This window comes from Crocodylus siamensis, chromosome 6 (genome assembly GCF_052110815.1).
Source record: "Crocodylus siamensis isolate JL-2025a chromosome 6, ASM5211081v1, whole genome shotgun sequence".
Taxonomy (NCBI): Eukaryota; Metazoa; Chordata; order Crocodylia; family Crocodylidae; genus Crocodylus; species Crocodylus siamensis.
Window position 1 is genome coordinate 96784890 of NC_143400.1, and position 26293 is coordinate 96811182.

The following is a 26293-nucleotide window of genomic DNA, read 5'->3' on the forward strand; positions in this document are numbered from 1 at the left end:
AGTGAACATCTGTCTGTAGGCTAAGACAGGCAGAATGACAAATGAGCCTCTGCTCTTCTGACTTGGGTTGCAAAAGCATCTGATTACTGGCTTATAAATCACTGCAGAGTGAGGACTGTAAAGAGGTGAGAGGTGGTGGCTTTCCTGCATCGGTAGTTGTCCTGCTGCCTTGGACTCTGGCTTGTTTCTAGGAGGGCTTAAGGAATAAAGATCTGCCCCTTATCTTGGACTGCATTGCATGTGCTCCAGCAAGCTCTTGCTCACAAAAGCTTTTGCATCTCTGATTCAGTTAGTCGATAAGGTGTGTCTCTACCCTGCCTTTTACTGTTAGGTTATTGGGGGAGGATCTTGCCACTTTACTGGACTGTAAAGCCTAGTGACGACCCTTGGGGCAAACCCAGCATGCACCGGAAAGCTGGGCTGGCATGCACGTGTGCTTGGATAATGCATCCCTAGCTAAAGGGCTTGTGCATTCAGTGTGGGCTCATGGAGGGGCAGGGCCCTGGGTCTGTCAGTACAGCCATTACATCCTCTCTGTCCTCTTTGCAAGCAAGAGAGCTGACAGCAGCAGCTTTCCAGCTGAGAGGGGGAAGGAAGCACCTGGGAAATGGTCATTGCTGAGAACAAGCTGCCTCTTCAGCAATAAGGAAGCAGCTGAGAGCCCCAGGGTGATTGCTGCAGTGAAGCTGCGTTGCAATTTAAATTACAGCAGGCTCCAAATGCACCAAGATGCATCAAAGATGCTGGGTGGATCTACAGAAATAAATCAGCCAGCTCCCCGCTCTGAGGGAGAGGAGAGGACCTGAGCACCCATGCCATTAACAGAGCACTGGGTCAGCCTGGGGTTCTGGTTGTAAATCAGCCACTCGTCTCCTTGAGCCAGGTTTTAAAGGACAGAGAGAGAGAGAAACCTAAGATACAGCTGAGCAGTGCCTTTGCAGTCCTTGAAAGTGTTCGTCTTGGAGTATTTCTTGCCCTTCCCACTCCAAATCGAAGAGGTCGGAGCTCAGTTGCACGAGGATTTGGCCTTAGGGACTTCTCTTCTGGAAGTGATTCTGATATTTTGGCCCCCGTCCTAAAAACATTAGAGCTGCCATTGACTGGGTTAGACCGAGTCCATCTTGCCCAGTCTCCTGTGTCACACACGCAAGGGCAGAGCAGAGGCTGGAAGGGAGAGTGAACAGGGTCTGAGCAGGGTTTCCCCTGTTCCTCTCTCCCTTGCAGCTTCCAGCACTTAAGGTGCAGGAAAGTCTGATGCAGAGGCCATGCCCTTCACTTCCATGCTCAGTAAAGCAACTGATGCCCCTTTCCTCCAAGCGTGTGTGCAGTCCCTTTTCTGAATCTGGCTAAGCTGTCAGCTTTCACCACATTTGATGGCCACAAGTTCCTACGTGCTGATCCATATGTGCAAAACCCTTCCCGGTGCATGCAGTGCTCCATATAGGATCATGGGAGAATAGGGCTGGAAGGGACCTTACAAGCTCATCTAGTTTAGCCCCTTGCTCAAGGCAGGATCATGCCTGACTCAACTTGCCGTTGAAAACTTCCAAGGATAAAGATCCATTATGTGCTACATGTTCAGTTTATGGCACCAGTGATGTACATGGGGGCTTGGAGCTCTTCACGCAGGATCAGTCCCTAGTTAGCACTTCTGGCGCATCCCGTATCATGAGTGAAGGTTAGGCAAACACCTGCCTGGGCTGGTTTTGATAGGCCTGATCCTGCTGGACTGGATGTGCCCTCCTGAGAGGCCCTGCTGGGCCTGCGCTGCTCTGACTCTGTGAAGTGAATATCCACGTGCCATCCAGCCGGCTTTCACTATTGCAGCTGTGGGGTGTGCCAGAGTCTACTTGCAAGGGTGTATTGTTTGCTAATTGTATCTGGTTTCTCTGGAGCTGATAGTGTCCAGTGACTATTGTCCAATTGCAGCAGGGTTTTTGCTTGTAGCCATGTTGAACTAAGGACACAGGCAGGCACGGTTCTTTGGATAGATGTGATATCTTTTATTAGACTAATATAGTTGGAAAAATTCTTCTTTGCAAGCTTTCAGATGATCACCCCTCTTCAGGCATAAGGAGGCCCACATTGTCCCATTGCAGATGCTCTGTGCCTGGATGGATCCACACAGTCACACAGGGCTTTGCACTGGGTGCTAAGCCTTACCCAGTCAAAACCCACTTTTTAAGCAGTAGCCTATGCCAGTGGCACCTCACCTTCTTGGCCTGCGGGATAGATTTCATAGACATCAGGGCTGGAAGGGACCTCTGGAGATCATCGAGTCCAGCCCCCTGCCCAAAGGGCAGGAAGTCAGCTGGGGTCATAGGATCCCAGCAAGATAAGCATCCAATTTCCTCTTGAAGGTGTTCAATGTAGGTGCTTGAACCACCTCCGCTGGCAGACTGCTCCAGACCTCGGGGGCTCGGACAGGAAAGAAATTCTTCCTTATGTCCAGCCTGAAACGGTCTTGCAGGAGTTTGTGACCGTTCAACCTCGTCGTCCCTTGGGGCGCTCTGGTGAACAGATGTGCCCCCAGATCCTGGCGGTCACCCCTGAGAAACTTATAGGTGGCCATTAGATCACCCCCGAGCCTGCGCTTTTCCAGGCTAAAGAGTCCCATGTCTCTCAGCCTGTCATCGTAAGATCTGTTTTCCTGACCTCTGATCATGCGCGTGGCTCTCCTCTGGACTCTCTCAAGCTTCTCCACATCCTTTTTGAATTGTGGAGCCCAAAACTGGACGCAGTACTCCCGCTGCGGCCTCACCAAGGCCGAGTACAAGGGGAGAATGACGTCCCGGGATTTGCTCGAGAAGCATCTATGGATGCACGCCAGCGTTTTGGTCGCTTTACTAGCCGCAGCATCGCATTGCAGGCTCATGTTCATCTTGTGGTCAATGATGACCCCCAAGTCTCTTTCTTCTGTAGTGCTATCCAACGTAGCACTGCCGAGCCTATAAGGATGCTGCAGGTTTTTCCTCCCAAGGTGGAGAACCTTGCATTTTTCGGTGTTAAACACCATGAGGTTCTCGTCCGCCCATTTGCTGAGCTTGTCCAGGTCAGCCTGGATCACCCGCCTGTCTTCTGGCGTGGATGCTTTGCCCCAAAGTTTGGTGTCATCGGCGAACTTGGCCAGTCCACTCCTAACTCCAATGTCCACATCGTTAACGAAGATGTTGAACAGTATGGGTCCCAGGACAGAGCCTTGGGGGACCCCACTGGTCACAGGGCACCACAATGAGTGACTGCCATCAATCACAACCCTCTGGGTCCGACCACGAAGCCAATTTCCCAGCCAGTGGATCGTGGTGGAGCCAAGGCCACAACTGGGCAGTTTGGCCAAGAGGTGATCATGGGATACCAGATCAAAGGGTTTTTTGAAGTCAAGATATATGACATCAATCTCTTCTCCCTTGTCCAGGTGATAGGTCACCTGGTCATAGAAGGAAATGAGATTGGTCAAACAAGACCTACCTGCAACAAACCCGTGCTGGCTGTCCCTTAGGATGTTAGCCTGGGCCAGTCCCTCAAGGATGGCCTCCTTAATAAACTTTTCTAGGATCTTCCCCAGGATAGAAGTCAGGCTAATGGGCCTGTAGTTAGCTGGATCCACTCTCCTCCGATGGCAGGTCATCAGCAGGCCAGATCCAGTCTGTGGCACCAATCCAGCCATTTGGGGCTTGGAAATTTGGTGGCTGGTAGTATTGATTGCTATCTCCAGCCATCACCCTTGCTCAAACCACGCCTGCAGCAGAACCCAACATCCACTCCATGCAGCTGTCAAAGTTGACCTGTTATTTCCCATTTGGGTATTTCCAAATGCATCAGAGGAGCAAAACAGCATGGCACAGCAAACCATGATTTACTGCTTGTTGTTGCTGGTTTCTGCACTGGGCATTTGAGGGGGACGAGAGTGGTGTCCAGTGCAGAGGAAGGGCAGGCTGAGTCTTTATTAATTGCACACATGCTCAGATCCTTTCCTCTCCCCGGGAAGGAGCTGGTTTATTTATTTCTGTAGATCCACCCAGCATCTCTTGATCTGGTCAGGGAAGGTTGAATGGGGTCTCTCCTCTGATCTTTCTCTGCCCTGCTCCTCCATCATAAAAACTGAGGGTGATGCACTCCCAGAGACATGCAGGGTTTGTAGGTCTTTAGAGTTTGTCCACAGCATCTGTGGCTCATGGCAGTAAGACATAAATAAGAAAAGGGCTTCCTTGGGAAATGTGACTGTTGTGTCTCCTCCTCCACCAGGACATTGCCCGCATCCTGCAGGAGAAGTTGCTGCTGCAAGACAAGAAGCGGAAAAAGCCAGAGTTGCAGGCACACAAGGCTTACGAGGACAGCTACTATGCAGAGAACGGAGGTAACCTTTCCTGTAGTCTGGGACTGATGAGCTTTGTAATACCGATTGTCCAGAGCTAGACAGTGGGAGCATCTGCACATGCACATTTACTGCACAGTAACCTAAAATTACTGAGCAGTATGGGCACGCGTCTACATGTGTGCATCCATACTGCGCAGTATCTATGGTGACTTATGCCAACTTGGGCATAAATTTGATAACGGCATGATGCAGGTATCAAATTTAGACCCAATTAGTTACTGCACAGTAATGCGCTTGTAGATGCCTTATTGTGCAGCAGCTTGTGTTTGTGGACTGACTTGGGACTAACTTTACTCTCAAGACTGCACAGTGTTAATGCTCTTTAACACCTGCACATATAGTTGCTGGCCTATTCCTGTTTACTGCACAGTAAATTTAAGCCGGTGTAAATGTACGTGTAGACGTGCCCAGTTTAAACTTCTGTTGCAAAGCCTGAGTTCTGCACTGGTGTTCTGCTTAAGAGCATGGGCCGTCACCCAGCAGCAGCAAATTGAGTTTTGCCCCTGACTTTAATTGAAGCAGGATCAGTCCCTATGCCAAAAAAACAGGAGATTTCATTCCTCTTTTTTTTTTTTTAATTAGAGTGCCCTAGAAAAGGCCCACGGTGTAGGGCTGGTAGGCCTATTTCAAACCTGCTTCTGGTTACAAAAAGATACATGGCCGGTATTATATGGTTTTAGTTTGCTAATGCACAACATTATGGGCATATTAAAAAGGAGGCAATTGGGGATAAAATGTTAAGGGCAGCATTTCCATTTCTAATCCATGTGGGTGCCTGAAATCTTGGCAGCGGTGTAATTGCAGGACATCCTGGTCCAGGGGATGGCCTTCCCAATAGAGTTATGTACCTTGCATCGGTTTGTATGACTTACTGAATAACGGAGGCATCCTCAAAGAGTGATCACTCTGTGCTGAAAATCATGGTCTGGCTACAATCTTCCAGGAGGTTTTGCTTTCTCCTGGAAACCTGCTTTGTACAATCACACAAACTCCTTCCAGAGCAGGAAGGGAAATCAGGGGGGTGTTTATTGAAGTCGGAGGATCGCTTTGCTTTGGTGCTGGTGGTGGCTCTTTCTGATGCTCTGCTGAGGTTCTGCTTTCCAGTCCAGTCTTTCCGAAGTCCTGCTGAAACTGTATGGTGGGAAAGGCCTTGCTGGTTTTGGTTAAGGGGTCATGGAGAAGAAGGGCAGAGCTCTGAGCAGCCCCGTTTCTGATCGTTAGGCATTTTCTTCTGCATTCCCAAGTCAGATATTTGAAGTCCAGGTGGGAATCTGGTCTAAAGGCAACCAGAAAGTTTTCACTGCAAACAAAGAGCAGCAGCTGAACAGGAGGTTCACAATGCCAAGGTCCACGGTATTGTGGAAGATCCTCTTAGTAAAACCAGTGATGATCTGATCGAATTAGGCTTGGCAAATCACTGGAAAATGCATGGTAGGGAAAGGTCTTGCAGGAGCTGAAGCAGGGGGGATGAAGAAGAACGAACACACAAACCTGAATGCAGCAGATTCTGGCCTGCATTTTGGAGTCTTACAGAGTTTTGAAAAGCAGAGTGATATTTGGTGTCTCCTATAGTCGAAACACTGCAGCTAGGGTAGAAGTCCTTAATGAGCCTGCAGCTGCGGTGTTGCTTTTGGTCCCTGGTTTTAGCGACCAGCTAGCACTGCAGTTTGGAACATGTAGAGCACCCGGGACGTCGGATAAGGATCTGCTCAGGGCTTGAGCACGACCTGAGAGGGTTTCAGCATTTCTGTTTGCATCGTGCCTGTGGGCCCGCACCAGAAAGCTCTGGGATCTGTGCTCAAAGTGCATGTGGATCCAGGGAAAGACCCGTCTCTCCTTTTAAAGGGAAAAATAAAGACAGAGGAAGAAAAACACCCTTTCGGGCCCCATACTTGGAAACAAGCCGCCCTGAACTTCTGTGAAGCCCGATTTCCTGCTCAGGTTGTCTGGCACGACCGCGTTGCCTGCCTCAGCACCGACGCAGCCTTTCCCAGCGCTGCTTCAGCATTTCTCGCCGCGCTTTGCCTTCTCATTACGCTTCTCCCCGTCAGTCTTGGCTGGCCTGTTTTGCTTTTCCTTGCAAAGCTTTGCAGACCAAATTAAAACTAATTACAGGGGAAGCTGGGTCGGAGGTGCCTGTTCCTGTCATGCCAAAGCCCGTCTTTCACTTGGGCTTTGTTTTTCCGTTGCTAATTATTGCTCAATAAGTCATCCAGATGCTTTGAAACAGCTGTTCCTCACAAGTTCAAACTGGCCCTCCTTTCACGGGGAGGGAGGTTCAATGTATATCAACTGCATATATGTTTCCTGGAGTGTTTTTTAGGACACCCTGTTGGGTTTTTTTGCTGGCTCATGAGAGTGTCTTGTAAATCTTTGTTTTGTTTTTATCACCAAACTTGGATAGCAGTTTGGATGGGGCAGAAGACAACCAAGGGGAAGTGAAATCACCTTAGAGATCATGAAGCCGCAGAGAAATCCTGCGCTGCTTCCTTTTATTGCAGTTCTGCGTGCGGCCCGTCGCTTGCCTAGCATGAATTGGTCTTCTCTGAAATCATGGAAAAAACAGGCTGTCGGGGGCCCTCTGGAGGTCACATCTAGTCCAGCCCCCTGCTCATCTCCCTCCCAGACAAGTATTTCCTTAACCTAAATACATGTCTTCACTTGCAAAGCCCCCTATGCTCGAGTGCCAGCACTTCCACGTGCCCTGGAATTGCTTTGAGAAAGTAAACTGATCAGATGTCTGTGAGCCGGCGGACTGGATCCCCCCGCCCCAGTCGCGGCTCTGTACCACTGTGCAGTGGAAACCAAAGGGGATTTCCTCCTGCTTCCCAGAAAGCAGAAAGGAAGCATCCTCTGTGTGCAGGGAGCACGTGGCTGAGGTCGGGGCCCATTCTCTGCAGTCCGCTGGGGTGTGTTGTTTCCTGCCCTGATGTTTCCTCAGCAGCAAATTTAGACACTAGTTTTGAGCCCTCAAGGACCCTGAGGCTTGATCCCTAGAAGGGATATTTCTTAACCTCTGCCCACATCGGAGGAAGTCCTTAGTGACTTTACAAAGAGATCTGGCTCCTCTCCCAGCTGCCTTGTGGAGAGCTGTATCTCCCTGTGCAGGCATGCTTTGGTAGTGCTGATATTTTCCCCCATGGACTGAAACCTAAATCTGGGGCTTGGGAAACCAGTTTCCAATGAGATCAGGACTCATTTTGAGCCTCTGTTCAGAGCGGAGAGCAAAACCAAACCTCTCCCTGATACCTTCTGGCTTCTCATTGCCCCCAGCCAGCTCCCAGGAGCAGGCAAAAGCAAGGGCACGCCACGGAGCGAGCTGTTCCCATGCTATTTGTTTTTCCAAGCAGCAAATCTCCGCAGCTTCCCGGCCTCCCTTTGCAGGCGCACGAAGTCCAGATTCCTGGGCACTTCTTAAAAAACCTGCCATGCATTACCTGCTGGCCCACCACTCAGTCTTACCCCTCCTTGCCCCTAAGGGTGCTGCTCCTTGGGTCACCGTTGAACGGCATTAGCTCTGAGTCCTATCCTGCACCCCCCCATTCCCCTACTGACCCTGCCCATCTTACCCATTGCCTTTGCTGCATGAGCTGGCCCCTGTCTGTTAAAATTGACCTTTGTGTCACTAACCTGCTTCCTTCTTTGTCCCCTCGCTTGCCACCCAGATTGCACACGGGACACCCCCCGAGGGCCGGCCTCCGAGCCCGCGAGGCCCCACAGACCCCACAGTGGCAATAGGCACCAGCACAGAGAGCATCCCAGGGAAACTCAGGCTGTGCCGGGCGCCGGTGCCAAGCTCAGGCATCTGTCCTTGGAGGACTCTCACCCGGGAAGGGCGTGGGACAGCCAGCCGTGCAGCAGAGAGATGCGGGAAAGGAAACCGGGGAGCCAGGAGAGGTCCAGACGACCTCACAGCCCTGGTCAGGACAGAGGGGCTGAATACATAGCCCTGGGGCACAGCAGGAGCTGGGAGCCCCCAGACAGGAAGGGATGCAGGGAGGCGAAGACCTCCAGGCCGTATAGCCTGAACCTGGACGCAGAGGCTGAGCCGCGAGAAAGGAAGCCGTCGCGGCCGGACAGAGAGAAGAGGCTTCCCACCTTCAACATGGACTTGGAAGTGGAGCAGGGAGCGTGGAAACACGGGAGCAAGCATTCCCCGCACCCGGAAAGCCGCCGGGCCCAGCGCCAGGGGCTCCCGGCGCCCGCGGCTCCTCGCGACACGAGGCTCAGCGACTCTGAGGAGTCTCAGCGGCACGATCGCAGGAGGGGCGAGGAGAGGGAGCAGAGGAAAGCTGGGCATAGGCCCAGGGCGTCCCCTTCTCCCCATGCCGAGACCCGGGAGCGGGGTAGAGACCGCTGCCGAGATCCAGGTAAAGCAGGGCAGCACGAGGGGCTGGGGGGTGGCTGCTGAGGGGTCCTGTCATTTATCCTTCACTGTGTCTTTTAAAGCCATGCTTATCGTGCATGCGGCGTCCTCTCCAGACCAGTGGTGGGTTTGCTGGGTCTGATGCAGAAGCTGTGCCCTTTGCTCAATAGCAACTGGATGCTCTTTTTCTCCAAAAATATGGCCAAACCCTTTTGGATCCTGGCTAAGTTGCATCTGGGGGCAGCAAGTCCCACACTTCAGCAACATGCTGGGGGGAAAGAACTGCTTTTTGTTAGTTTTAAACTTTCTACCTGCTAGCTTCATGTTATGACCCCGACCTGACGCATCCACATCTACCACGTGGGTACGGGCAGAGGGGCTGCTGTGAATGGCTCTCCCAGCTTTGTCAGCATTGGCCTTTTGCTGATAGCGGTGTGACAGTCACAGCAGTCGCCTTGCACCCCAGCACAATATGAGCAGGGAGGGAATCTGCACTGAGCAAGACCTCGGTGTCCTCCTTGGGTAGCCTGGGTATAACTGAAGACAGGGTTTGTCCCAGTGCAAGGGGTGATTTCTGTGTAGCACGGTCGAAGCGGCAGTTCCCATTGCTTTCAGACAGCCCCGACTGTTTATGGGAATCTAGCCAGTCCATTTAAGTGTCTGAAAGGGCAGCAGAGATCTTTTTTTATTCATATTCCATCTGCTTGAGTATCTAAATGGGATTTTGCAATGAACTGCCGTGAAACCATGTCCCCTGAAGGTTTTGCCAATGAGAGAGAATTTAGAGATTTCACCGGTATGTGTAATTATATATCACTGTCAATGCATGGACTCGGGATTTTAAAATCCAGATATGCCCTTGGGCTTTACAGTTTGGTCTAATGCAGTGCCTGGCATGCAAGGAGGAACAATAATCTTGTGGTTATAGACTGCAGCTCTAGGAGTTGGGGTCTGTATGCAGGGCTGCCACAGACTGAGATGATCCCAAATAAGTGCTTGCTAAGTGCATCCCCCCACCCATTAAAAAGGAGATGGTAACTGGTGCCTGTCTCACAACTGTAGTTGTGACAATACTCCCATATGTTATTAGACTGGTTTAAATGTAGTTTAAAACTGAGTGGGCAGATGGACAAGACTGTTAAACCAATTTGAAGCTGTCTGAAACAGTTCAGAAGTGGGCCTGGAATTTGGCATCTTTCCATAGGAGACTTTGAAAGTTTTCCACCCACTGTTGTTGAAGTCTATTCACAAGGCCCCTAGCAGAGATGTTCAAGTGCTTCAAGAGGTGTTTACATTTTTAAACAATGTCTCCCAACCTAAGGGAAAGAACTTGGTAAGTGGCTGTTCCTTTTATTTCGTATTGATCTAAGTATGAGAGAGAATATGTGTATAATGCAGTTATTATACAAATAATAACTAGGGTTCAGTTTGTTTATTTGGTGCATTTAGTAGGAGCAGGTATAGAGGTAATCTCACCATTTTTTGGTATATATTCAGTTAGTCGTGTAGTCTTTTTTATTTGTACATGTCTTTGTTATAAGTAACCAGGAGAAGAGATTTAGAATATAAGCATAATAGCACAGGGGGTCTCAGAGTCAAACGTAGTACCCCGAGTGTGCACCTACGTGTGACATTGCTACAGCGCCATGCTATAGTCCTATCTTTTGGAAGCACAGCACACTATGGGCAGTCGCTGCGCCATGCGGCTGTGCACGCTAACGTTTCCCAGCTATGTCGCCATAGTGGCATGCTGTAACTGGGGAGAGCACCGCTATGGCAGCATAGCTGGCGGTCACATGTAGGCCCACATGATCGCTATGTCACTGTAGTGCGCCGCTATGTTGCCGTAGGGCGACGTGTAAATGCACCCTGAGATACCTAAAAGACACTGGGTGCATCTACATGCACATATGCTGCAGGATGGGTGTACTCCAGAGTAATTTACTACTCCAGAGTAATTCACTCTGGAGAAGCCCACCCTGGGCAGGTGTCTACAACATATATGCATTTGGGAGCAGATTTGCTCCCTCTGGGACTTCCCCCTCCCCCACAGCTCTTTCCAAGCTCCACACCTTGATCACCCCATTGGGCATGGGACTGGGAGAAAGCTGCGGGGCTGGGACCTGCCACAGGCAGCTCCCCAGGGGCCAGGAGCAATCTCCCATCCCCTGCTGCCCAGAAGCAAATTTGCTTCCGGGGGGCCATCTACACGTGCCTTACTGCACAATAATTACTCAGCCGTTAAGTTGCTACTTGCATCTGCAGGTAGCAAATTAACTGCTGAGTAGAGCAAATTACTGCTCAGTAAGGGTCTGCACATGTAGACACTGATGCTTACTATACAGTAATCTACTCTACTGCGTAGTAAAGTGTCTCGTGTAGGCATGCCCACTGTGTCTGGGTCCATATCTGTGTGCAGCATCTCTCTCATTGTAGGGTGACTGTACAACAGCTAAATTGATAGCCACGCTGAGGCTGATGCTCTCCTCCTTGTGCGTCTTGACCGTGGCTGGTTCTCCATGCTTCTGGACATCCGGGTAGGCGTAACGTAGAAATGACATAGAAATGAGCCCTAACCCTAACCCTTTTTGGTGTCTGAGCACAGTCAGCCCAGCCAAGTTCCCTGCCACCTTTATGTCAGTGTGTCTGTACATATAGACACCAGCAAGGGACTTCAGGAAATCAAGGCATCTTTGGAAGAGTGATGCCTCTACAAGTGTATCAGTGCCATAAAAAAAGGAACCCATCAGCCGTGGTGGGTTTCACCACCAGCATGTCTGTGACAGCTCATACTGCTCAAGTGTGGAGCCTTAATGGATGTGCAAAACTCTTGGTTCAGAGAGGATACCTTTTATTAGACCAACTAAGAAATTGCACCAAAAAAAATCTTTCTTTGCATGCTTTCGGGCTCACACACCCTTCCTCAAGCTTAGGGAAAATTAAAGATGGTACAAGTCTCCATAGGCAGAAGAATTAACTTCAGCTTGCACAGAGGAATTTGGGTAACGTGGGGCCCTTGCAGGACGCGTTGGAGAATTTGGTCGTCACACCAGACGGCAAAGCTAACATGTTTAACAATTTCTTTGCCTCCGTCTTCCTAAGTAGGGACCAGAACAGCCACCTCCCTGCTGGGCCCCCCCTCGGGCCCCGGGGAGGCACACCTGGGCCACAGGTTAGCATGGAACTAGTTAGGGAGCTTCTGGAGGGGCTGGATGTGTTTAAGTCAGCCGGCCCGGACGATCTCCACCCTAGAGTCCTTAAGGAATTGGCCGAGGTCATTACAGGACCCCTGGCACGGCTCTGTGAGCGCTCATGGTGCTCTGGTGTGGTCCCAGAGGACTGGAAGAGGGCCACCGTGGTTCCAATCTTCAAAAAAAGGCAGGAAGGAGGACCCAGGAAACTATAGGCCAGTCAGTCTTACCTCGATCCCAGGCAAGCTGTTTGAGAAAATTATGCGGGCACACATCCAGGAGGGGCCAGCAGGAGACTGCATGCTTGGGGGCAACCAGCACGGGTTCATCGGTGGCAGGTCCTGTCACACCAACCTGGTGGCCTTTTATGATCAGATCACCAGATCGTTAGACGCAGGGGGAGCAGTGGACATCGTCTTCCTGGACTTCCGGAAGTCCTTCGACACTGTCTCTCACCCCGTCCTCATTAAGAAACTGGGGGGCTGTGGTGTAGACACCCACACAGTCAAATGGGTCGCCAACTGGCGGGAGGGCCGCACCCAGAGAGCGGTGGTGGACGGGGCATGTTTGATCCGGAGGGACGTGGGCAGTGGGGTCCCCCAGGGCTCGGTCCTCGGGCCCGCACTGTTCAACATCTTCATCAGCGACTTGGACGAGGGGGTAAAAAGCACCCTGTTCAAATTTGCTGATGACACTAAGATGTGGGGGGACGTGGGCACACTGGAAGGATGCAACAGGCTACAATCGGACCTGGACAGGTTACAGGGGTGGGCGGACGAGAATAGGATGGGATTCAACACTGACAAGTGCAAGGTGCTGCACCTGGGGAGGAACAACCGGCACCATACCTACACGCTGGGGAACTCCCCTCTTGTCAGCACGGAGGCGGAAAGGGATCTGGGGGTCATCATTGACTCCAAGCTGAACATGGGCCGGCAGTGTGGGAACACGGTCAGGAAGGCCGACCGCACCTTGTCCTGCATCCACGAATGCATCTCAAGCAGGTCCGGGGAGGTGATCCTCCCCCTCTGTGCGGCACTGGTCAGGCCGCAGCTGGAGGACTGCGTCCAGGTCTGGGCGCCGCACGTCAGGAGGGATGTGGACAGCACGGAGAGGGTCCAGAGGAGGCCACTTGCATGGTCGGGGGCAGCAGGGCAGGCCCTACAAGGAGAGGCGACGGGACCCGAACCTGTTCAGCCTCCACAAGAGAAGGCCGAGGGGGATCTTGTGGCCTGTTATAAACTAGTCAGGGGGGACCAGCAGGCACTGGGGGAGTCCCTGTTCCCCCGAGCACCGCCAGGAGTGACCAGGAATAACGGGCACAAGCTGGCAGAGGTAGATTCAGGCTAGACATCAGGAGGCGCAACTTCACGGTCAGGGCGGCTAGGGTCTGGAACCAGCTTCCAAGAGAAGTGGTGCAGGCTCCTACCCTGGGGGGGCTTTAAGAGGAGGTTAGATGAACACCTTGCTGGGGTCGTTTGACCCCAGTACTCTTTCCTGCCATGGCAGGGGGTCGGACTAGATGATCTGCTCAGGTCCCTTCTGACCCGACCAACTATGAAGATGGATATCTGTTTTTCTGGGTCCATGAGAGTCCCTTTGTCCCTCTTAGGTTCACTTAGCATTAATTAACACCTATGCCAAGCTAGTCTGGGGACTCTCCAGTCCCTCCTTCCAGGCTGCCATCGCCTTGCAGTCCTCCTTATGCAGGTCTCTTTGGTTTTCCTGAAATCAGCCTTTACAAAAGCGGTAACCACTTTGGAGTTTATCGGGTCATGAATTCACACCACTGTAAGCAACAGCTTGAAGCAAGTGGCCCAGTTGTGTGTTTGTGTTTAGGTGCATCTCCGGCCTGCTGTAGTTTGGAGCATCTCTGCGTGGTGTTTGGTACTTGCTCAGTCCCTACCTCCCCTTGCTGCTCAGCCCTATGTGATTAAGGAAAGCTGCAATGTGGCTTATTTAGCACCCTCTTCCAAAGGCCGTAAGCCATTTAGGTGGGAGGATATTTAATTTTTGGAACACAGCCTCGCTGCTGGATTAAGGGTAGAGGGAAATGATCTCAGTGGCAGATTATCTCCACGGCTCAGAGGATCAGGATCGCCGTGTAAAGGAATTGCTTCCGTGCAACCCGCTTATCTCCTCTAATGTAACCCGCTTATCTCCTCTAATGTGTCCACAGAGAATCCACAGGGCTCCTCATCCCCCAGCACAGACGAAATCTCAACTGGGTCTAGAAATACGCCAATAAGGGACAGTTGGATTAAACACACAGACCGCCCCCCATCCCCTCCCGAAAGCAAGAGCAGAGCCTCAAGGGAGCTGCAGGATTTTGGCTTGCCTCACTGCTCCCTGTGTGAAAGCTGATCCTGCTGAATCAGAAAGTGCCAGACATCTCACAGGGTCCTCATGGCTTTATACAGCATTCACAATATCTGCCTTTCCTGCAGCAGATCTCCAGCCCACTTGGGGCAGAGCATCTTCTGTAGCGGGTGGAGGGTCTGCACGCTCAGAAAAGGATGGGGTTTCCTTCCCAAAGCACATGGCCAAAGAGGAGGCTGATTTTTTTTTTTTCCCCCTCCTCTTCTCTCATGTAGGAATGAAGCCAAGAGGGACGAAACAGGCAACCTACGACAAGCCCCGGCTGGATCCCAGGGAACAGGAGCTGTACGATGCCGAGATCGCGAGGAAGCTGCAAGAAGAGGAACTCCTGGTAAGTCGAGACAGTAGAAGCTGATGGTACAAGCAGAGCTGGGGGTGGGTATTAACCAGCGGTGGTTTCTGCCCAGAGCCCATTGCAGGTAGTTGGGCTCCAAACTGTCTGCTGTGATTGAATCGTCACCGTCTCTGCCTGCACTGGGGCCACAGAGAGTGCTCAGTAAACGCAGCTGTATTCTGCAGAGCTTATTGCGCAGAACATCTGGCAGCATCGACAGCGGATCATCCAAAGGGAGAGGGATGAGACAGGATCAGCAGGGGAGCCGATGAGAGACCCATGCAAGAAGCTGGGCAGCTGCAAGCAGTGGGGCAGGCTTGCAGTCATGGGGAAGGGACATGGGCACGGGTGGGATGGGAAGAGCTGAGAGAACAGGCTGGAGCAACAGAGGGTTTTAAAAACAAGTGAAAAAAAGGGTCTGAGTGATGCTTTGAGGGCTTGGGAAGACCCCCTGGAGGAACCCTGCCACATGGGGTTAATTAGATCCAGTAAAAATAGCATGCAACAAGCAGCGTGGACACACTGAAAGCTCCAAGGAGGGGACAACTGGGCATGGGCAGCGTACCCAGCCCAGCCTGCCTTCCTTATGTACTTAAGTCATTGGCTTTGCTAGGGTCTGGAGCAGCGATTCTCAGCTGGGGAGATGAGGCTACTTGGGGTGCCTTGAGATCCTTTCAAGCCTGCCATACAATGCTGGTACTGCTAGGTGTGCAGATGCGGTGCACCAGATAAACCCAGAGATCTCCCATAGGAATCCAGAGCATCACACACGTCTGCCCTGATGCAGGCTGGCTGAGTGTTTTGCAACAGAAGACTTGCTCTGCTGTGTTTCCGTAGTCAAAAAAAGTAGGACAAGTAAGAGCCGGGATTTTTCCAGGGAGGCCTCAAGCTAAATGAGGGGTGCCTGGAGTCTGAAAAGGTTGGTCTAGAAACTAAAGGCGTCTTTTAAAGGTCTTTATACTTTTCTCCAGGACGTGAAATGTAACGACCCATCACCCCATGGTCCAGATCTCTGCTAGGTGCAACCCCCCTTTCTTTCAAGGAACCACATGTCTCTTTGAGACTAGTTTCTCTAGTATCCACCTCTGTACCGGGCCCTGCCATACCCTCAGCAAGGTCAAGGCCACTGAGACCACCACACTCCTCCCACACCTGTGGGCAGCCCACAGGGACCTCATGTCTTTTCAGCCCCTCCTCCAAATGCAATTCCCAAAACACGCTGACAGCTCCAGGGTCAGCCCTGCAGTGTCTGCCGGGGCATCATCAGGGTCTATCTTTACACCTATGAGGGTCCTTGCTCCTACGATGTGGTTCAGGAGCCCATTTCACTCCTGACAGATAAGAACCTCCTTCTCATTCCCCTCCTATGTGTATTCCTGGTCCAGTTTATACCCAATTGCTCCTGCAGCAACATCATCCTTAAATTAAACAGTTCTTCCCCCCCCGGCTCTGATCCCCCTAGATGTATTTGAGGAAATTATAGCGGAATGGTCTTAGCCATCTTAGCTTTCTTTTTGGCAGGTGGAGACAGTCTTTTATATTCTTCTTTCCCAACATAGATTCTCCGTTCCCCTAATTATCTTAGGAGCCCATCTCTGCAGTGGTTCCAGTATATAGGATCATAGACCACGAGGGGTGGAAGTGCCTCAGGAGGTCACATCTAGTCCAATCCCTGCTGAAATTTAAGCAAGGGGTTGGACTAGATGCACTTAAATCAAACTTAAGTGCAAATAGCCTAAAATCACCATTTTTAAGGTGCATTAAGAATGAGCATGTGTAGACACGGTCATCAAATCATAGAAAATGAAGGTTGAAGGGACCTCAGGAGGTCACATCTAATCCAGCCCCCTGCTCAAAGCAGGACCAGGCCCAAATCCATCATCCCAGCCAAGGCTTTGTTTACCTGGATCTTGAAAACCTCCAAGGATGGAGAGTCCACAACCCTTCTAGGTAACCTGTTTCAGTCTTTTACTGCCCTCCTGTGAGAGAGTTTTTCCTAATATCCAACCTCCACTTCTCCTACTGCAGCTTGAGCCCATTGCTCCTTCTGTCATCTGCCCCCACTGAGAACAGATGATGAATCGTTATCTTCATCCTGAATCTGAATTTCCCCAGAGGCTTGTATCTCAAATGCCTGGTTCAAACCTAAACTGATTAAGTTCCCTTATCTAAATAGATGCTTGTCTCTTCCAGGAGAGGTGTTAAGTTAGCTTGATGAGATCTACAGTTAATGAAGCCACGGTGGAGCTTATCCTGGTTTTTGCTTACCTTCGTGTTTGGAAATCCTTCTTCCTGCAAAGGCTGTTCTGATGCGTTATACAGCGCGGAGGCCAAAGAAATGTCGGCGTCGTTGTCCAGGTCACCCCTGCTGACTACGGTGCTGTGCTTGGTCTGTGGGCACAGGATGCTGCTCGTGCATTGAGGGATTCGTCAAAAGTTTCACGTGCCAGTCCTTTCAGCAAGTTTTGTGCCGCTGTGGGATTGAATGTAGACCTCTCAAATGTAACTCTCCTTCTTTCCAGGCCAACCGGGTGGATCAGAGGGCAGCGCAAGTAGCCCAAGATGAGGTGAGTAAGGTAAAGGTTTGAATGCTTAGAGGGGCGAGCCTTGGGGAACCAGAGTGTGGGAGACCTGTTTAACCCTCCCGCTCTGGGGCCTGCACCGTGCCACTCCCCTGCCTTGCAAAGGCAATGCAGAGACTTGTCCAGTTTGCTTTCAGGTCTTTTCACTCTCTCCAAGGCCTCAGAGCAGTCTGTTGCAAGCCAGCTGATGGAAGGAGGTGGCTTTTCCATAGGCTTCTTCTTCCATTGCCAGCTGTGGACAACAGCTGTATGTCAGTAAAATTAACAGAAACCAGAGGCTTGGCCATGGGCTGTGCCTGGCTCTGTTCCCAGCTAAATCTGGGTGTTAGAAGACCAAGGAGATGGGTGAGCTAATGAAGCGTAGGGGGAAACCTCCAAACCCATGGGCTTTGGATCTATGTTCTTCTGCAGCCATTTGATGGCAATAAATGGGCTCCCGGTGACACATATATAACAGTATGAGCAGTCTCGAGCCCAGACTCTCGGATTGGTGCATTGGGAAGGCACTGGTGTGCCTTTGAACTGCAGTAGCCCAGATGCTCTCAGAGACCGGCTGCAATGTCTTTTTCCTGCTAGGAAATCGCCCGTCTGCTGATGGCTGAGGAGAAGAAGAAGGTCTACAGGAAATCAAGGGAGAGAGAGAAACCCTCTTACGAGAAGAAGAGGCAGGACCAAGACTGGAAGGTAAGTTCAACCTGCAGTCGCCCCTACCTGCTAAGAAGGTGTCATCACCGCCCCTTTCCCAGGTGGGGAAACTGAGGCACACAGCAATGAAAGGAGCATTGTTAGGACTGATATATCCTGATGGCTCGAGGGGCTGCAGAGGCCTGGATCCAGAGGGGTGAAATAGGGGGATATAGGTAGGGGTGAAATAAAAGACCTGATCCTGGAAGTGGCCAAGCATGAGTTAGCAGCTTGCTGAGCTGTCCCTGAGTGCAGACCTGAGCACCTCGTTTAGGATCAGGTCCCGGGGCCCTGAGGAGATCCTTCAGGGTGTCGCCAGGCTCCTGCAAAGATTCATGGCCCTTCTTGGCATCAGCACCAGCCACGAGACTCTTCTGGCCACTGCTGTGAGATGGGGACTCTGCCCTTTCCACCACATGAGCAGAAGGGGCGCAGGGGGGGTGTCAGGAACTGGTTAATGCCCAAGATCATCAACTCTCTGAGCATATCGCAGTCTGGCCCAGGGGGTCTGCAGAGCTGGGGATTAGTCTGGCCTCCCCTGTTTGTTGGCACTGAACTGGACCACCACGAGCCGTGTGCTGCTTCTGCTGCGTTCCTGAGCCAGTTTACAGGCAGATGGCTGGGGATGTGCAGCAATGGTGTTGTGCCCACAGTGACACAGCTCCTAAGAAGATATAGCTGAAGAGATTTGGAAAGTGGAGCTGCAGTCATGCTAGGCAGGAGAGAAGGCATAACTGCATTTGGTCTGTGCAAAAACCAACCCTTGCTGAGGGCGGGCAGAAGCTTTCCCCCATTAGCGTAGGCGTTGCAGGGTGGCATCGCATAGCAAACACCCCTGTTCTGGGATCAATGGCCCAAGGTAGGCGGCAAGTCGCATAGTGCTAGCACCTCTGTATCACAAGCTGCCAGACAGAAATCCTGTCTGTAAAGCACTTACAGCTTCAGATAGTGTCCTTTGCTAGGCCTGGCAACTGGAACAACCTGCCCAGGTTTACAGGAAAGGGGGTTTGGCGCAGGGAGCCTGGGGATGGGTGCTGGAGACCCTGGATGCACATCTCTACTAAATTTCTGTGCACCAAGGGTAGTGCACAACTTAGATTTCAGCCAGCAAGATGGTATGAGCATGAGAAATGCTCAGCCCACCAGTCCAGGGTCCCGTCTCTTGCAGTAGGTGCAAAGGGAAGAGTATTTATGCTGGGCCGCTCCAGTGACTGGCTCCCTCTCTTCTTCCCCTCAACAGGATCCCAGTGAATCTGTGCGGCCAAGGTCGAGAGAGGGCCACGAACCCCAGAGGCACAAGAATGCACGGTAAGCTCCATGCGGAGTCGGGGGAACAGGCAGAAAACCCCATTTGAAGTGCCCCCAGGGAGCACACGCATGAAGCCCAGGAGTCAGGACTCTACCTGGAGCCTACCAGCCCATCCACCACGTCAGCTAAGGCATGAGTAGCCAGCAGCCCATGGCCAACATCATCTGGGCTGAGCCGTGGTGAGCAGACAGGCGTTTGTAGCTGGGTCTCCTGGTTGGATGTACATAGAGGCTTGAGCTCACTCTCTGGATCTTTACAGAGAGACTTTAGCCACTGTAGGACCAGACTGGGGAGCACCGAGGTGGGTGCAAGGCCATGCAAGGTGCTTGCTTAAATGAACCCGGGACATATTACCTCATAGTGATGTCAATGATGATCCTGCTCCAGATGCATCCTTTGGAGCTCCCTTCCAGCCCCACTTCTCTATGACTCTGGTTCTGTGAGTTGGTGTTGTTAAAGCAGCCTTGAGGGCCAAAATCTCCCAGGGTTGGGTTCACTGCTTGCAAGTGACTAACTCCAGCAGTAACCCAAGAGCTGGTAAACTGAGGCACATGCACGCTAGCACCTCCTTCCATTCCCCCCTGCTCATACTCTCTCTACGAGTCCTGAATCCTTTGCATCGGAGGGTATCGCACTGCTTGTCTGCACTCTCCAGCCATCCTAGGCCTTGATCCCTCACAGATGGAAAGGCCAGTTTGGAGATGAGTTTGGTGGCTCTCCCACCATTGGTGCTGGGAGTCTTATCAAGACTTGTTAAGAAGGCTGAGTTGGCCACGGTCAGGGGAAACCATTGGTATTGTAAGGTTCAGACTTCGAAGAGCTGATTTTTCATGAGAAGATTTCTGTCTGGTTTGTTTTTCATCCAACTTCTGAAGCGAAACGTCTTGTTCACCAGCAAGTGTTTAGAACTGTGATTCAGCAAACAGATTCAATAAAAAAAATACACCCCAGAAATCAAAAATCTTTTCTTGAATTTTATCCCATTGGCTTTTTTTGGTGACACGTTTAGAGTGTGAGGGATGGTGATGGGATCTCTCCGCCCAGAAGCTTTGCCCAGGCCCCCTCCAAGGAGACAGTGTTGGTGTGAAGAGTGAAAGCTGGGCTCTGCAGCCCAGTCCACGCCTGGCAAACTCTGGCTCCCACATACTTTGTGGGCTGCTTTTAGCTCCTTTCCAGAAGTAAAACTATTGCCTGTTCCATGGAGTCTTAAAAAAGAACATTTATAACATGCTCCTTGCAAAGGACACCGACACGCTCGTCATGCCCAGCCCTTTGACCTGTTATTTCTTTCTCTCTGTGCTTGGCAGGCCCCCACCTCCCCTGGAGGACTTCGACCAGGCTTGTTTCCCAAGCCAACCCAGCGCCGGGTATCAGCTTTGCAAACCCGAACAGTCTCATAAAGGTAGGGGAGGTTGCAGCAGCTGCTTCTGCACTCAGCTTGGCATAGGTGACTTGGCATGGACCCAGTTTTGTCTTTCTGTAACCATTCACTGCCCCCAGTAAAGCACTTTCCAGCTCCAGCGTTTGTGCCCCAGCCAGCTCCAGGAAGCATCCCCCGGGCCTGGCGGGTGGCTGTCATTCGAGCACTCCTCGCTTTGCTCCCGAGTGACCGGCTGTCCTGTTTGTTTTGCAGGTCCCCATCACAGGCAGTGACGAGCAAGACTTCGCATTGGTACCGGTTTCCTTCTGCAGCAAGCATGGCTGGAGTCCCAGGAGGCTGCCCTAGAGCTCTGTCCCCAGGATCCCTCCGTCTCACGGGTCATCACATTAGTATCTCGCGTCTCTCCCTGCCGGGCTCCCAGCTGCAGCACCGCAGCACAATGTAGTCACTACCCCGCGGACCGGCAATTCGTGCTGTGCTTAGCCAGCCAACCTGCTAGCTCTCTAGAGTCTCTCATGTCCCTCGTTACATGAAGCTGCTGCTCTTGCAGGTCTCTCTTTCTGAGACAAATGCAACTGGGGAAAGATCCCAGATGCAAGGCGGGTTACGACAATGCAGGAGTGCCACCAGATGGGAGCCCTTTAGATACGTGTGCAAGGCAAAGATAACCTTTAGCTTTCTCTTCTGAGAGGCAGTGATCATCTCTCTGTGCCCTGCATGAGAAACCCAGGCCAGACCTGTATAAAGCAAGTTAAATTGTCCATATGCATTGGCAGGAAGGAGAGCAGGTCTTTGTAAATGCACCAGCAGGAAGCTTGGGCTTGAGCCTTTTGAGGAGACCCCAGTTTTATGTTCAAGGTCCCGGCTCTGCTCTTGCCTCTGGACGCCCTAAGCTCTGTTCAGGTGAAGCGCACAACGTCGTATCAGGTCTAAGAGCAATGCCTGTGTATGAGGTGGTATCTGTAAGCCTCATTCACACTGCATTGAAGGGCCTCCCCATTTCTGGGTGCAGATGTGAGCAGCAGAGCTGGAAAGGTGGTGCCTTTGTAGCTACGAAGGTGATCATCTAGTCTGACCCCTGCACAGAGCGGGCCAGTCATTGTCACCCATCACAGGGGCAGTTGTTCATTCTCGCTAGGGCACTTGAGCCCAGCTGGACCCAAACATGTGTCCAGAGAGATGCCCCATCTCTGAAAGACTGCAAGAGATATTGCAGGCTTCTCTTGCCGGGGTTAGACGTGTCTTGTGTAGATCTAAGGCACCCGTGAAGACACCGTCCTTATCGAGACTTGCTTTTCCCCCTGCCTATGAAGCCCCTGAAAGGAGTGTGCTTTCCTGTCCTCTCCTTACACACCTGTGTTTTCACCAGTGGTTTTTCAGTGAGCAGAAAGCTTGAGACTTCTGTGGGCGAAGTCTACTTTTGGACCCACTGCAGGATTGGCGTAGGTTTGGACAGGCTTTCAAATGCAGTGCCTTCAAAAGGACTGTTTTGAATGGGCCGTGGCAGCGACAACATCCCTCGGAAGCTGAGCAGAGGTGCTCGGCGCTGCTTCGGACCCTGGCCAGCCTTCGGGGTCTTACAGGCAGCCCAGCCATTGCAGGCAGCTGCGCAGCTGGAGGAGGAGGGTCCTGGTGTTATGGTTCAAGGCAGGGGCACTGTGCACCAAACCCCTCCCAGCAGCATTGCCCGACAGCCAGTGTAACGGGGCGCATCAAGGAAGCAGAGTCTAGGCTCAATTCACTCCCCACATCCTCCCGCTCGCCCGCCTGAGTGGTGGAGCACACAGGAGCTCTGCCAAGCCGGCTCCCCTATGCCCCTAGCTAGGCCGTGGGGAAAGACGTAATTATGGCTCTTCCGTTGCACCTTGGCCCCCAGGCCGCACCTTCCCTGTGGAAAAAACTGCATGAATTCAAGGTAGCTGATAGATACGGGAGAGCTACAGGCTGCCTTTGCCTCCACTGGGGTGTCCCCACCTGCAGCTCATGAGAAAACGTAACTCGTCCCCTCGTAGCATCACACCGTGGGGTTTTCTGCATTGTCGGTATCCCGTGTGCAAGGGAGTCGCGGATGCGTGCCTCCAGGGCAACCCCGCCCCCCGGGGGGGACTCTGAAGTATATGAGCTCTTTCTTGCTTTCTTTTTCTCAGGAGATCTCCCAGCCCATGGCTCAGTTTTACTGCCCTGGCTTCATCCTCTTGAATTTCCCCAGGTCTGTCCATCCAGCAGCATCCATGTTATTTTACAGGGGGTGAGGGGAGGGATCCCAAGATGCACAGTCCGTTTTAATTTGAGCCTTTGTGCCAGCATGCCGGCGTCCTTTGCAAGGAGCGTGTTAGAAATGTTTATTTTTATACTTCGTGGAACAGGCAACAGTTTTACTTCTGGAAAGGCCATTTCTGCTGCCTTTTTGTTTCCATGCATAATCCGTCCGGCTGTGAGATGGACCTGGAGAGGGGGAAGCTGTGTCCTGTGCCTCAGCTGATGCTGGAACTTTATCTCATCCCGATTAGGAAAGGCTCAGAGGGACTGAAGCTGCTCAGAGGCAAAGACCCAAATTACCAGACTTTCTTTGAATGGGCCCAGATATAATACACATGCCTTGTTTTTAAAAGGCAGAACGAAGAGAAAAAGATTTTTCCAGGAGTTATAGCTGCCTAGAGCAAGGGCAGAGCCTCATCTTTGGCTGATCCACCCTCCTTTTCCAGCTTAACTAAAGCTGAATCCCTAGCTGCTGTTGAAGACCGGTCTCCATGCATGGATCTATGATTCCTGAAAAAAGCTAATAAATCTGAACTAAAGAGGCTGTGATTTAGACCGGGAGCAGGTAGCGGGCAGCAAATTGCCCCGGGAATGGTTATCTCAATCCGTGGAACATCGAGAACGTTAAAAAGGAAGTGCTGGTCATTAATAACTTCTGTCGAGTGGAGAACAATGGGGCCATCAACTCCATTGACTTCCTCCATTGTCCAAATAGTAATGCCACAACTGCTGCACTGTGGAGCAGGATCTAATCCAGGTGCTTCCAGCCCTGGGGCAGAAAATCAGCTTTCCTGCTTAATACACGCAGCCCAGTTTTGGAGGGAGCGTGATTTCTTGTGTGGGGAAAGTGTGATATATGAGAAAATACAACATACAGCTGGGCGCTCCGGCACGTGGGCAAGTCCCAACGGCCTCCAGTGGGGCTTTGGCCTGATCTACACCGCATTTTGCCTGCCCCACTCAGCGTGTCCATGCCCAAAGCTGTCTTCACATGGGCTCAGTGTCAAGTGTCAAAGTCCTTCCCACCTTCCTCCTCCTTCCAGCTCGAGTCGGGGCTGCCTGAGGTCCGAGGACCCGGCCCTGCTCCCGCTGACGTCCGTAGGAGTTGGGTAGGTCCTGATTTCACGGTGCAGCAAGGCTTTCCTTTGCTGTGGGACTCAGCATCCTGGCGCTGGTGCCAACAGAGCAGACAACACAGATGCCAGAGGCAATGTGAGCACCTAGCATTAAAGATCCGAGTGTGCAAGTTTAGGGGGTTTTATTATTATTAATTTTTAAACGATTTCAAAAAGATGTACCCAGAGCAGTGTGCCATCAGATGCCCTTTTCTCTCACCCAGCCGGAGCCGCTCAGCTTGTGGCTTGCTCAGGATTGAAGCGTACCAACCAGTGCCCCCTTCGAAAAAGCCAATGACTCTTGGTTCCCGCCTCTGGGCCACGACCTGGCAGCAGCCAGCACACCAGGAGCCCGTCGCCGACCTGCGTTCCCCGTGCTGCCCACGACTGCTGTTCACAGGGCTCGCACCGTGATGCTCTCTCCATCTCCCATCCGAAGCACGGCAGTCCCAGCGCGCTCCGAGGGAGGAACTGTGCCTTAAACCCAGGGGTCCTCCATTTCCTTCCACCGTCCGGTCCGAGTTGCCTCCCTGGGAAACGCATCGGATCTGCCATCTCGAACCACGGGCTGCACAGCTGCCAGGAGCAGAGGGAACCGAGGATGTCGGCAGGAGAGGGGACCTGTGGGTTTAACCTCACGGCTTTTAAAGGACTTTCGGGGGGGGAGGGTGTCTTTTTAACGGCTCGGTTCTTCTCTTATCACTGGATTTCTCTCCTGGGGAAGGAAGAAGTGGCAGGTGCTGCCATTTGCTTGCTTAGTGCTCTCAAAGGACCTCGTACTACAGTATTTTTTCCATTGCCGCTTTCCTGCCTTGGCACTGGATCCGGGTAAATCCTTCACTTTTCATAGGAAAAAGCGAATGACTTTTTTTTTTTACCGACTGAGACCTTGGTGAATTTTGTTTTGTGCCAAACAAGACCAGCAGTTACAGCACAGGACATGCGTCTTGCTGCTGCTGTTACTTGTATTATTATTTTATTAAGGGTTTAATGCATAGCGAAGCCTACCCTGCAGGCAGCCGAATCGAGGATTGCAGATCACTGGCTTGCAAGAAGGGCCACCTCCGCGTGCGGTGCAACCCCCGGGCACCGGCAGAGCCAGTGCAGCTGTATAGCAGAGGACGGCCTGGATTAGGTGGAGGGCCTCATTCTGTTTTGGTCCTCAGTCCTCGGGCCCTGCGTGCCAGTGGCTCTCTCTCCAAGCAGAGTTGCCAGGGACAGGTTTCCACATTGCTGGGGATGGGCCCCGCTTTGCCCAGAGCTGCAAGCTCCCCGGGGCATCCAGCGTGCAACGGCTCTTGCTCTCTCTGAATGTCGCTGCTGCGGAAGGAGATGTGTGGGGCAGCACTGATGGGTTTTATTCTTTCATGGGAGGTTCAAGACTGGGCAGCCAGGTGCTCGCAAGAGGTGTTTTTAATCCCCAGGGCATCGGGGGGGGTTTTGCAGAGATACCACCCCAGGTGCGTGGCTTTCTGGTCCCTTCACCAGCAATGGTCCAACAGGCCTAGGACACAGCTGCTCATGCCCTGCCCTGGCTTTCAAGGTGTTCCTGTTCACTACCATACAGCACCCAGTTCAGGTTAATCCAGCAAGGCACAACCAGCTCGCTCACTCGTATTTTGTACTTCACGCTAAAGGCGAGTTTTCACTGTATCAGTGTTCACTATAAGTAGACTCCTCCGCGTGTGTCCGACTGTACCCGTGCACTGCAATACAGCCGACCCTTCCAGGAAATACCGGGGGGTCTCATGTAGCCCTGCCAGGGTCAGCTTCCAGCCTGGTGCATGGGGGGATGAGCCGTGCCACGGGGGTTGCTCCATCCCGTGTCCAGCTTCCTCTGAGCTGCAAGGCTCCCCTGCGCTGCAGCAGCTAGCTGTACATTGCACACTGATTGTGGTCCCTCTATGCAAGCCTGTTCTGTTTTGACTGTTCATCCTGTCATGTTAATCAGGTTTAACATAGGACTTTGGGAGGATGTGTAACCAAAGCGTCCTCTGTGTGTGTGTAGAGTCTGCTTTGCTTTATCTTGAATCCATTGAATGTAAAGGGAGCACCGCCTCGCCCGCCTTGTTCAATAAACCATAGTCGTTCGTTATCCACCTCATCCGCCTGCCTCTCCATCCTAGCTCAGTTCATCCTCATCTTTTAATGTAATTTTTTTTGGGGGGTGCTTAGCTCATTATATCAATAATGACGTTCTTCCAATTCTACTAGATGTAGCAAAAGAGCGGTTTATATTTTAACTCAATTGTACCACGTCCAGACAGAGCTGTGACACGTCCTGGAAGAAATCTGGACGATTTTCACTTCCTGAG

At 51.9% G+C, this 26293-nt stretch overlaps 1 protein-coding gene across 1 annotated transcript in view; it reads left to right on the forward strand.

The window, feature by feature from the left end:
- CCDC50 (coiled-coil domain containing 50) overlaps positions 1-26082 on the forward strand; it is a 50869-nt gene extending 24787 nt beyond the window's left edge. Inside the window, exons 5-12 of the mRNA XM_090056299.1 lie at positions 4246-4357; positions 8044-8748; positions 14530-14645; positions 17171-17215; positions 17807-17914; positions 19155-19222; positions 20531-20625; positions 20857-26082. Of these exons, the coding sequence (XP_089912425.1) occupies positions 4246-4357; positions 8044-8748; positions 14530-14645; positions 17171-17215; positions 17807-17914; positions 19155-19222; positions 20531-20625; positions 20857-20876 (1269 nt within the window). The 3' untranslated portion in view covers positions 20877-26082. The remainder of the gene's footprint in view (positions 1-4245; positions 4358-8043; positions 8749-14529; positions 14646-17170; positions 17216-17806; positions 17915-19154; positions 19223-20530; positions 20626-20856) is intronic.
- Positions 26083-26293: the final 211 nt, after the last annotated feature.